The following is a 12,181-nucleotide window of genomic DNA, read 5'->3' on the forward strand; positions in this document are numbered from 1 at the left end:
CAATCTTAGGAGGCTGGAGGGAGGTACTGACTGTCCAGCTTTGCTTCTGCATCCCCTGACTGTGTTGGATCCCTGCTACCCAATCAGCTTCCCAAAGTCAGCCAGGAAGTGATTCCTGGTCACAGTCAGGAGTAATACCTGAGCACAGTTGGGTGTACCCCCAGCCCCCACCCACCAACCCCAACTGAAAACAACAACAAAAGGAAACTAGATTCTTTTATATTTTATGGGTTATGTCTTTATCATTAGAGACGCTGAGCTTTTACAAAAGAAAATGGAGTGGTTATCTCAGACATTTTTCAAAATTCCCGGGACCCCTATGGAGTGCCAAGGAACCCTTTCCCTTTCCCATCTTTCATTTTTTCTTTTATTCTCCCCAGTGGTCTTTGGAATTTCTTCCAAGAGTTAGAGGCAGGACAGGCCTTTGATTCTTAAGTGGAAGGCTGGGATGTGTGAGGTGGGATAGAGAGGGGACAGTATTACCTAGATCAACCTTCTGCCCGCTTTGCAGGTGATAATTTTTATGTGGTTATTGTTTAGCTACCCTAAACCATAATTTTTCTTTTTTATTTTCTCTTTAATGTACTTCTTTTAAATTTAATTTTATTATTTCGGGGGGGGTCACACCCGGCGATGCTCAGGGGTTACTCCTGGCTCTGCACTCAGGAATTACTCCTGGCGGTGCTGGGGGAACCATATGGGATGCGGGGGTTTGAACCCAGGCAGGCAAACGCCCTGCCCTACCCGTTGTGCTATCGCTCCGGCCCTTCTTTTTATTTTCATTGGATCTCCTTGAATTAGAAGTTACTAAATTATCCCTGACCGAGACTCCTACATAGTGTTGCAACATCCATCCCTTCACCAGTGGACATAATATTCTTTACAGACACTTCACCAAACTAGCTCTATACATCTTTTTCTTTTTACCCTTAAAAAAAAAAACCTATATATTTTAAAAGGCTGTTTGGGAACGACTGAATCAGTCACGTAAATACAGTTACTTTGTCTTTGCCCGACGCCAAGTCCACCTTAGGAGTTTTGCAGGGGAAAGTGGATCATGTCTGAATTCGGACACGGGTCAAGTCCCTGGCAGGCTGGCAGGTCTCACCCCCCCCTGCGACCCCGGACCGCACACCGCGTGCCCTGCGCCTTCGACACCGTCCAAATTCCTGAGTCACGCTCCGTGGAGGTCGCTGCTCGGGGAGCAAAGGGTGCAGCGCGCACCCAAACACGGTGACGCCAACGCGGTGCAGGAGAGGTCAGGCTCCTAGGGAGCCGGCCGGGGACTCGAGGTTCCCGGGGCGGGCGCCCCAGCGGGAGCAAAGGGCGTCACGCAAGCACGGGGCCAGGCTGCGGGGGCCAGGGGAATCCCAAGACGCCCGTTCTCTCTTTTCCCCCGCCACCAAAAAAAAAAAAAAAAAAAAAAAAACGCTCACCAGCTGGAGAAAAAGATGGATTTTGTTTCGTCCTTGTGTTTGTTTTTTTGGGGCGCTACCAAAGGACAGTGAAAGAGGGGGAAGATCCCTTTGAAAATATTTGTGTTTCTGGCGTTTAACCTCATTTTCTGGCCCAGTAAGAATACAAAGACAAGCCATACGGGTCTGTGCCTGCATGGATTGTGGGAGCGGGTGGATCTTTATTTTAGAAAAGCGCTTAGTTAGGGTCACCCCGAGGCCGCCTCTCCCCCTCTCCGCCGCGGTGCAGCGCTCCGGGGGCGGGGCGTGGGCGGGGCGTGGGCGGGGCCTGTCGACGTCACGGCACCTACGCGCCTCCAGGCTTGTTTTTGTGTTTCCAGCGCTCGGGGACGCCGCTGGGATTTCTCCACCTGCCCGTCCCCGGTGTTCTCTCTCTCTCTCTCTCTCTCTCTCTCTCTCTCTCTCTCGACCTGCCGCCCCGAGACAGCCTTTCTGCGTGCGAGCTCTGCCCTGCAGCCTCGCGCCGGGAGCCGACCCTCTTCCTTCTGCCCGCGATCGTGCAGCCGCTTGCACATTTGCAGGTCGGGAGCGAGACGGGAGCGGCGCGCGCGTTGCTGCGAGCCAGGCAGGCCCCGCCGGTGGGGGGAGAATCTCAGAAATCCTGCGCTCCACCATGAAGTTCCAGTACAAGGAGGATCATCCTTTTGAGTATCGGAAAAAGGAAGGCGAGAAGATCCGGAAGAAATATCCGGACAGGGTCCCTGTGAGTGCCGTGGGCGCGGGGAAGGGGACCCTGGCGGGAGTGGGGAGGGGTGGGGGTGGGGTGGGGTCCCGGGCATCAGAGGTTGGGCGGGGGGGCCCTCTGAGCCCGTGCAAGAGGGGAAAACCCTCGACAGTGTTGGAATCGCCCACGCCCTGGCCCCCGCGAGAGCCGGACTGGGATGTGACCGTGGGTCTTTGGAGAGCCGCTTCCCCGGGGCCCGGGCCCCCCTCTCGGAGCCGGCCGCATCCCTGGAGCCTACGTGCTGGGGTGACTCAGCGGAATTCGGCAGCTGTGTGGGTTGGGATGTGCTCTGGATGTGGTCCTTCTGCGCGGGGATGATTCAGTGGGGAGCACGCATGAGTCTGCAGGCTCGAGGATCGCAGGGGAAATTCTTGGCGGGGCTTAGGTGGGAAGAAAGGGGACCACCGCCCCCCCCCCCCCCCCCACTGAGATCACTGAGATCCCGGCCTGCAGCTTCTGCTTCCTTCATCTAGGGAGTTGACTTTGGCTCCTCCTGCGCAGGAGGTCGGAGGAAGCTCGGAAGCTAGTAAATTCTTGCAGTATTTGGGATTAGGAAGGGCGCGCGGGGCGCCACGTCGGGCCTGGCCTGGCCCAGAAAACAAGGTCACATTCTCTGCGCAACAGCCCGATTGCCTCATTCTGGGCTCCGGGGGGCGCGTGGGGCGGGGGGGGGGGGGGGTTGGGGAAGGGAGGGCAACCGGCCTTGCTCTGCTACTTAATTCTGCTGCCCAGCCTGAACCTGGACACAGTCTGGGAGGGTCGAGGTGGTCTCTCTCGCTTAGACCCTGGATGATGCATGTAAAACTAGTGTGCGCGGTGCAGGGGCGCAGGAGAGAAGGAGTAAGAGGGCTTTCTGCATCCGGGTGTTTGACCAGCTGCCCCAACCCCCTCCCTGCCCCTTGCACGTTTATTTATTTATTTTTTTCTCCTCTGATATAGACCAGTTGGAAAGGCTGAAGATTTCCAGGGATGGAGAAAATCGCCACCATTGGGTGTGGGAAATGGAGCAGAGACTTTTATATTATTATTAATTTTTTAATTTTTATTTTTTAATTTTTTGTGTGATCTTTTCTCTTCAGGCAGGCACTTGAGTATAAATCGTCCCTTTAATTGACAGGTAAAGGAATTGCAACTAAGCTCTCTGGGCTCTTCTCCAGTGCTCGGTTAACAGAGCAACCCTGGATTTCAGCCAGCAGTAGAAACCTTACAGTCCTTTTCCTGTGAGGAAGAGGAGGCCCTAAATTCGGTCTGTTTTATTCCCCAAGGGTTGCACCCTAACTAGAGTCGTGGTCCCCAGGAGAGCTAACTGCTCTACCCTCTGGGGAAGCGGGCACAAGTTCCTTCCCTGCTCTCCAGAGAGAGGGGCCTGAACATCGCCCCTCCCTCCCCAGCCCTCCTTTTTATTTTTTTTTAATCTCAGATAAAAGATAAAATAATAATCATAATCAGCTCTCAACTTTGATTGTTTCCATATCCTGCACTTCATTCTTGCACCGTTACAATGCCCACCCCACAGACTGGAAGCCCGGAGAACTGAAGTAATTTTAAAGATTTTAAGTTGCTATTATTATATTGCCCAGAGAGGATTCAGGCCCTGGCATTTGGGCCCTTCAGGCCTTACTCGAAGGTTCTCCATTTCTCACACCGTTTCCTTGAATAGAATGAATGAATTAAAAGTGGACTGTGTGTTGGGGGCCTGAGTGATAGCACAGCGGGTAGGGCATTTGCCTTGCACGCAGCCAACCTGGGTTCGATCCCCGGCATCCCATATGGTCCCCCAAGCACTGCCAGGAGTAATTCCTGAGTGCAAAGCCAGGAGTAACCCCTGAGCATCGCTGGGTGTGACCCAAAAAGCAAAAAAAAAAAAAGTGGACTGTGTGCCTTGCCCTGTTAGGTGTTGTCACCCTTGAATTCCAGGTAGCATGGCTGTAGAGAGAGACCCAGCAAGCTGTCATCTGCTCATCTGCTCAGAATTTGTGACTCAGCCTCAAGCTTTGCTCTCTTAGCTCTGCGTGTTCCCAAATTGTGTTACGACTCCCATGTTTCTCTTTAAAAGCCTTTCTCATTTCCACGGTTCCTGCACATGGACCCAGAATATTGCCTTATATTCCCCCTCCCTAGTCTATTCCTGCTTCTTGTTTGCTGTTAAGTTTTTGAGTTCTGTGGTTAATTTGAAGCCATTATGACCAGCACTCCCGTGTCCAGGTTCCTCCTGATGTTGATTTTTTAAAAAATACTTTTAGTGGCTGCAGCAGTAGTACAGGACGTAGGGCGTTTGCCCTGCATGCAAATGACTGACCTGGGTTCGATTTCCAGCATCCCGTATGGTCCCCCGAGCACCGCCAGGAGTAATTCCTGAGTGCAGAGCCAGGAGTAACCCCTGTGCATCACTGGGAGTAACCCCAAAAGCCAAAAAGAAAAAAAAAAACCCACAAAAAAATACTTTTAACTCTAAAAGTCTTCCAAGAGCTTCTTAATGTGCTCAGACTATGATTTTATTTTATTTTTTAAATCGTGATGGGAAGAAGAGCTTGCTTCTGTTGTCTGAGATTTACTTCCAGCTCTGGCAGGGACTTTTAATCTTCCTGGGCTAATGTGCCCTCTGCAGAAAAAGTTCCAGTCGGTGGCCTCACAAGGCCTTTCCAGCTGGACCCCAGTGTCCATTCAGCAGGAGTGGGCGCTGGAAGGATTTCCTGATTGCTCACCACTTTGCAGAAGCCTCGCTGAGCGGCCACATGTCATGATTCAGGAGAATGGGATCTGGGAGTCCAGAGCGCCCGTGTCTTGAAGCCCTGCCACACAGCAGGAAACTTTGAGGAATCGATTGGCCCTTTCTCAGGTTCTGTGAGCACCCCCTGGAGCGATTGGCCACATTTCACAGATGAGGAAAACTGAGAACCAACCGAACAGGCAGAGTCCTGGCCGAGGCCCAGCGTAAGGGAGGGCTGGCGCTGAGAGCCTTGGAACCACCTAAGGATAAAGCGAAGGGGGTGGATTCCCCCTGCCCCCCCCTTGATTCTTTCCACATCCTTCCTTGGTCTTATTTTTGCAGTCAGCTTCACTCTGTGCTGCTTTTCCGTTTCCACCCTTTGTGCTCCTCTGTATTAGCCGCCTTATGTGAAGTCCCTGTAACCTTCTTTAGGTCTTATCAACCTGCCACTTCCTGTTGCTCCTGAATGTTGGGCCCTTCTTAATTGTGCCTTTTTTCATTTCTGATTTTAATATGTTTCTGCCTTGAGGGGCGTATACTGTCTTTTAGCCTAGCATTTATTTTGGAGGAAAAAAAAAAGTTTTTGTTTGTATAAAAAAATTTTGTTGGGGGCTGGTGCAATAGCACAGCGGGGAGGGTGTTTGTTTGCCTTGCATGCGGCTGACCCGGGTTGATTCCCAGCATCCCATATGGTCCCCTGAGCACCGCCAGGGGTAATTCCTGAATGCAGAGCCAGGAGTAACCCCTGTGCATCGCCGGGTGTGACCCAAAAAGCAAAAAATAATAAAATGTTGTTGTTCTGGGTTTGGTTTTAAGCCCCAGCAGTACTCAGGGCCTGCTCCTGGCCCTGTGCTCAGGGATCCTCCTGACAGGGCTGGAGGGGGTATATGTGGTGCCGCCAATCAAACATGGGTCGGGGCAAACCTGTGTGAGGCAAGCGCCTTACCCACTGTGTTGTCTCTCCGGCCCCCGTTTTAAAATTTTGAGTGTGGCCATGTCCCTCCGGTTTCCGTATGCAGAATCCTTTGTCTCCACACGTGTAAGATGAGCTTTTCAAGATCTGCCCCCCATCACTTGGAAAGCCTCAAACCTTTCCCTCTCAGAGTCATGCCTTCCTGTTCAGAGATGTCTTTAGAGTTGACGCATCTTCACAGAGATGTTTCATGCCTGACTCCCGTTGGCCAGGCCTGTACCATGGCTTCCTGAAAGAAGAGTTGGGATCAGCTTCCTTTGACTCACTGGAATGCTGAAGTTCAGAGAGGGTCTGTGACCAGTTGAAGTCACACAGCTCTGGAGGAGGGATACTTGGGCATGTTTTATTTAGCTCTGCTTCCTTAACTTTTCCCTACTTGCCATTTATTTCTTCTGCCTAGAGCGATTGTATTTTCTTTTATTTGGCAACTTGTATTTTATTTCCGAGTGTTAACTGCAATATTTTAATGGATGATTATTATAGCTGAGGTCACATGGTTACAGGAGTGTTAACATGTGGTCTTGATAAATGTTAAAATTGATCTAAGGCAGGCAAACTGTCCTGGTAGATTCAGTTTCTGCAGCTTAACATCAACAAAGTGACTAGGAGGCCCAGCGACTGTCCTTATGTCACTGCTCAATCCCCCTTTCACACAACAGCCCCTTCTCCCAGTACCATCTGGTACAGAGAGATAGAAAACATGGGCATAGGTAGTATCAGATGGTGAGGTCGTTGGTACTTACCCTTCTCTCTCACCTTACTTTCTGACTGTGATAACCTCTGGCTCCATCCAAGTTGTCCTGAATTGTAAAATATCACAATAATTGTAGCGCTGTAGTCCCGTTGTTCTTTGATTTGCTCGAGCGGCACCAGTAATGTCTCCATTGTGAGACTTGTTACTGTTTTTGGCATATCAAATAAGCCACGGGTAGCTTGCCAGGCTCTGCCGTGTGGCGGGATACTCAGTAGCTTGCCGGGCTCTCCCAGAGGGATGGAGGAATCGAACCTGAGTCTGCCACATGCAAGGCAAACACCCTACTCACTGTGCTATCGTTCCAGCCATAAATGTATGCTAATACCGATATTTTGGTAATAACTTGACTTTATTTAAATTGAGTTTAAGAGGCCGGAGTGATAGTAGATAGGGTATTTGCCCTGCACGTGGCCGACATGGGTTGGATTCTCTACATCCCATATGGTTCTCCTGAGCACTGCCAGGAGTGATTCCTGAGTGCAGAGCCAGGAGTAATCACTGAGCATCGCTAGGTATGACCCAAAAAACCAAAAATAAATAAAATTGAGTTTAAAATTCGAGTAGTTTTTAAATATATATGTATAATAAAGATCTTGACTTTCTACATCTTCAGTTTTTTTATTACAGGAATATTTGATTAATATGAAACTTTTAAGTATTAAATATTTAATGTATGCATTGGAAATCTTAAAATTCTGACAGATGATTATTATTGACTTATGATAGTAGCATGCACTTTGGTCGCTTAGTGAAAACAGCTCCTTGAACAAACATTTTGCAGTGACTTGAAAATTTTGACCAAATGTAAAATTTACGCCGTACTCTCCTCAATAAATGACATAAAAGGAAGGAATAAATAATACCAAAACGTTCTCACATCATCTGTGAAAAGTTTTATTATGCTCTAGATAAATACCAAAAAGTAACTGCCTTTTGTGAATCTACATGAGATAATATATAATAACTTAAAATCTAGGTTCTCTTTATTTTTCATCCAATGCCTTCTCATTTATCTTTTAATTAGCACTGCACTATAGCACTGTAATCCCATTGTTCATCAATTTGCTCGAGCGGGCACCAGTAACGTCTCCATTGTGAGACTTGTTGTTACTATTTTTGGCATATGGAATACGCCACGGGTAGCTTGCCAGGCTCTGCCGTACGGGCGGGATACTCTGGGTAGCTTGCCCGGCTCTCTGAGAGGGATGGAGGAATCGAACTAGGGTCGGCCGCATGCAATTAAAATAAAAAAAAAAAATCATTCCCTTTCTAGGAAAGCCCATGGCCCATGTATTTTGGTAAGGAAAAAAAGGGAATTAAAAAGTAGAAAAGATTTGGGGGCAAGTCTAGACAACTTCAGTAGGGTAACTATAGGGTATGGAAGGAAACTAATGCTGGTGGATTCTACAGTTTTCATTTCTGTTCTCCCTCCCCAGGTGATCGTGGAAAAGGCCCCGAAAGCCAGGGTGCCTGATCTGGACAAGAGGAAGTACCTGGTGCCCTCTGACCTCACTGGTAAGGCACTTTTCCTACTCGGCCTTTCCATGGCTGACCCTTCCTGCTTGTGTTGGATTGGGAGAGAGGCAATAGAATTGAAGAGTATGATTCTCCAGAAAGTTCCATGATTAAAAGGTGGTGACATGCTCATTTTTTTTCCATCACTGGGTTTCTTAAGGATTTTTTTTTTTTTTCTTTTTGGGTCACACCCGGCGATGCACAGGGGTTACTTCTGGCTCTGCACTCAGGAATTACTCCTGGTGGTGCTCAGGGGACCATATGGGATGCCGGGAATCGAACCTGGGTCGGCCGCGTGCAAGGCAAACGCCCTACCCGCTGTGCTATCGCTCCAGCCCCACTTAAGGATTTTTTAATCAGTATTTTTTCTTGAGTTTAGAAAGGCAAGGTACCAGACATGGAAAGGGGGATCTGATAATCCGTCACAGAAAGCAGTTCAAGTTCAGCTTTGTGATTGTGACATACATTTATTCCAAAGGGAAATCCAAGCTAATTTCTTGGGACAATCACATTTTAGAGAGTCGTGGCTCAATGCCTTGTTCCCTTAAGTGCTAGATTTGGGGTAATGCATTTTGCAGCTCTTTTTTGGCATGACAGAGAACATGTCCGTGTCCCACCCTGCTCCTTTCTGGAATAATCGCAGTATCCAGGTGCCACTGGACAGACACTAAGAGTTACATTTGTTCCAGAATTCCTAGATTTGAATATCAGCCTCAAGAACTTTTTTCCAGAAAGTTCTGTAAAAGGCAGACCATTGACCCCCACTCATTGCTGAAACGCTGAAATGAGTGAGCTGCTAAGATGACCAGGGTCTAGATGACCTTGCCCTACACATCCATCACTGGTTTGTCCCTGGGTGAGAAGCAGGAGGGAAGTGCATTCCAGACACACAGACAGTGACGGGAATGTTTTGGTCTGGTACATCTGGGACCAACTATGTGGTCTGAATATGCAAATTATGTTCCCTTAAAGCTGTCTCAGGCTTTTAAGTGGCTAGCATGAGGTCCAAGAGTAAGGTAGGGGAATGATTGAGGGATCAAGCCCTCGGGCCCGTCGCTGGGGCTATGGGGATATCCCGGCTTCTTTGGGTGTTCACATTATGGATGAAAACCTTTCCGGCATTGTTGGCACAGTCCTGCTGCTAAATACAGCTGGGAACTTTCAAGGGAACAGGTGCTGCAGGATTTTTTTTTTTTTCCGTGCTAATCCTCCTGTTAATCCTTTGTTTTCCTCATTTTTGCCTGCCTTTTCTCCAATCTTTCTCCTCTATCCAGTTGGCCAGTTCTACTTTTTAATCCGGAAGAGGATCCACCTGAGACCGGAGGACGCCCTCTTCTTCTTTGTCAACAACACTATCCCTCCCACGAGCGCGACCATGGGCCAGCTGTATGAGGTAATGGCCCAGCCCCGACAATCCCGGCCCGGCCCGTCTGGCCTTCTCTGGCTTTTGTTCCAGGCCTGTTGATAAGACACCTGGGAAGTGGGGCAGAAGGTGTTGTTTTCTGAGGCTCTCTGACTTGCGGCTGAGTGAAGCTCTCTCAGATTAGATATCACTTGTCCTTTCAGGGTTCAGCGGACCTTTGGGTGCTATGTATGTGAATTCATTCTCAGACCTCCCGCAGTGCTTTAATACTGGATCCTCTGCTTTGAAACAGCCTGAAATGGTTCCTGATGGGAAAAAAAATCCAAGTGAAATGAATTGTTCAGTTGAGGCAGATATTTGAAATCGATCCATTTAAAACAATTTTAAAATTTTTTTTTTTTTATTTTTTGCTTTTTGGGTCACACCTGGCGATGCACAGGGGTTACTCCTGGCTCATGCACTCAGGAATCACTCCTGGTGGTGCTCAGGGGACCATATGGGATGCTGGGAATCGAACCCGGGTTGACCACGTGCAAGGCAAACGCCCTACCCTCTGTGCTATCGCTCCAGCCCCCATAAAACAATTTTTTTTTTAAGAGATAAGTTTCTGTTGAAGAGAATCGTTTTTTGGTTTAGATAGTTAGCTCTCGAAATCTAATGAGAAAGTACAGTAAAGGATTGTGTCTTTTTTATCACCCAAGATTGCAAATATATTACTCCGTGATGTCACTTCTGGAACTGCTTCTGATTATGCCTTGGGAATGAATTGTGCGATCTTTCCTTCCGTAACATATATTCCCCCGTTAGTATATATATTCCAGTGTGTATGTACGTTTTCCTTTTGCCTGAAAGAGCTTCTTTAGAGCTAGACCCAAACTGTAGCCACATTCCCGCCCTTCAGACTATGACGTTTTTCCATGAAAGATTGTGCGTTTTCTGGGAACGTGCGTCAACTTCGATACCCAAAACTTTGCAAGACCCGGTGAGGTTTAGAATCTAGAGCCCACCACTGACTGTGTCCTCCCAACCCTTGCTCTCGTCTCTCTCCGTAGGACAACCACGAGGAAGACTATTTTCTGTACGTGGCCTACAGTGATGAGAGCGTCTACGGGAAGTGAGTGGCAGAAGCCCGGCAGATTGGGAGCACCTGGACTCGGGGGGAGAGAAGGGGGGTGTGTGGGACTTGGGGGACGAGAGGGGGGCTCCCACCATGGAGGAGACAGAAGGTGAAGACATCTGGAAACACTACACCGCACACACGTCATCATATTTTTACATGCTCCATTGATAGATTTCCCTGCTTCCTCGGCCCAGGGAGAAGGCGGGTCACGACAGAGCTGTGAGGTTGGCGTTGCCAGGCGGGAGGGCGGCTCAGACTCTCAGTGTGGCTGGGATTTCGTGGAAGAGGCAGGCGGAGGGCAGGTTGGGGCCAGAGATAATTGCGGACCACCAATCGTTTCCCCTTTCTCCGTCTAATTGGCACACGCCCGGTAGAGAAAAGGGGTTGGGAGTGTTTTAGGACTCCAGAGAGGGGACCATACTCGGGGACCAACTGGACGCGTCGCTAAGGCATTCTGAGCCCTGATCTCTCCCATCCGTACACTCACTCCCCCTCGTCTCATTCAAAAAAATAAAAATAAAAAACTCCCACACGAACATCATGGTACCGCGCTGGCGTGGGGAGGGGGCATTGGAGACCGTCGTGTTTCCACGGCGCTCTCTGAGCCCTGGGGAAACCCGGGACCAGGCCCGAGGGATGTTTATGGTTAGGAAGATGGTTTTGGGCAGCTTTCGACTGGAGTCCACTCAGTATTGAGCACCTCTGTCTAGCCTGCTGGCTCCCTGCAGGCCTTTCCCTCCGCACCCACCTGGGCCCGGAAGGAGCCTCAACCACGACCCAGCCCAGGCTGCGGCCACTGCTCCAGCCTCGTCCAAACGTCCCTGGAGAGGGACAAACATCTCCTCGGTAGGAGAGGGCAGGTATGGGGTCCAGCTGATTTAGTCTGGGCCCCACCTCCCCCCAACCCAGAATTTTCGCTGCTTCCCCCCCTCCCAACCCCCCCTCGATGTTTTCCCTTCTGTCTCATACGCACAGAAACGCTAATTGATGGCCAGCTGCTTCCCTCTTGTGATTTTTTTCTTTTACCGCAGCTGCTAGTTAGGCAAGTTGAAGAGGAATGCCTTCCCCCAACCCCCCGACCACACCCCAGTAATTCAGGGGATTCTGATGATTTTGATCATTTTTTTCACTTGATGTGGGGGGTATGGCAGGGGCGGGGGTGGGGCGCAGGAATCGCACACGGGCGCGACATTTCCATTCATCTCTGCTCAAGGAAAAAGGGGTTCACACAGAGGGGGGCGGGGGGGACGCTGTGTGTCCGTTGCGTCCGCGGCAGGTTCCTGTATAATGAAGTCAATGCTGTCAGGCCAAGGAAAATAAAATTATTGCATACTTGGAAAACCCAGCCCGGGTCCTGCGGCGTTGCCTTTTTTTTTTTTTTTAATTTAGCGGCCCCTGCGATCCATGGCAGATGGAGCTGGAGCAGAAAACCCAAGCGTGGGGGTGGGGGTGGCTGGGAGGAAAGAACGCTCGCAGATGGTCAGACAGACACGCTGCCTCTACGCGTTATTTATTGATTTCGTGGCGCTGGGATGGAGCCCACCCCA

At 49.7% G+C, this 12,181-nt stretch overlaps 1 protein-coding gene across 1 annotated transcript; it reads left to right on the forward strand.

The window, feature by feature from the left end:
• The first annotated feature begins 1,788 nt into the window (after window positions 1-1,788).
• Window positions 1,789-11,979, forward strand: GABARAPL1 (GABA type A receptor associated protein like 1). Its single transcript, XM_004621753.2, has 4 exons — window positions 1,789-2,178; window positions 8,073-8,151; window positions 9,426-9,544; window positions 10,567-11,979. The coding sequence occupies exons 1-4, from the start codon at window positions 2,089-2,091 to the stop codon at window positions 10,630-10,632; spliced, it is 354 nt and encodes a 117-aa protein (XP_004621810.1). The 5' UTR covers window positions 1,789-2,088; the 3' UTR covers window positions 10,633-11,979.
• Window positions 11,980-12,181: the final 202 nt, after the last annotated feature.

The sequence above is a fragment of the Sorex araneus genome, chromosome 10 (assembly GCF_027595985.1).
Source record: "Sorex araneus isolate mSorAra2 chromosome 10, mSorAra2.pri, whole genome shotgun sequence".
NCBI classification, from domain to species: Eukaryota; Metazoa; Chordata; class Mammalia; order Eulipotyphla; family Soricidae; genus Sorex; species Sorex araneus.

What these genes read in the sequence shown, in the direction of transcription:
- GABARAPL1 (XM_004621753.2), top strand. Translation starts at nt 2,089, where the DNA reads ATGAAGTTCCAGTACAAGGAGGATCATCCTTTTGAGTATCGGAAAAAG. An exon ending in AATATCCGGACAGGGTCCCT is followed by an intron (nt 2,179 to 8,072) that starts GTGAGTGCCGTG and finishes CTCCCTCCCCAG; the next exon opens with GTGATCGTGGAAAAGGCCCC. An exon ending in CCATGGGCCAGCTGTATGAG is followed by an intron (nt 9,545 to 10,566) that starts GTAATGGCCCAG and finishes CTCTCTCCGTAG; the next exon opens with GACAACCACGAGGAAGACTA.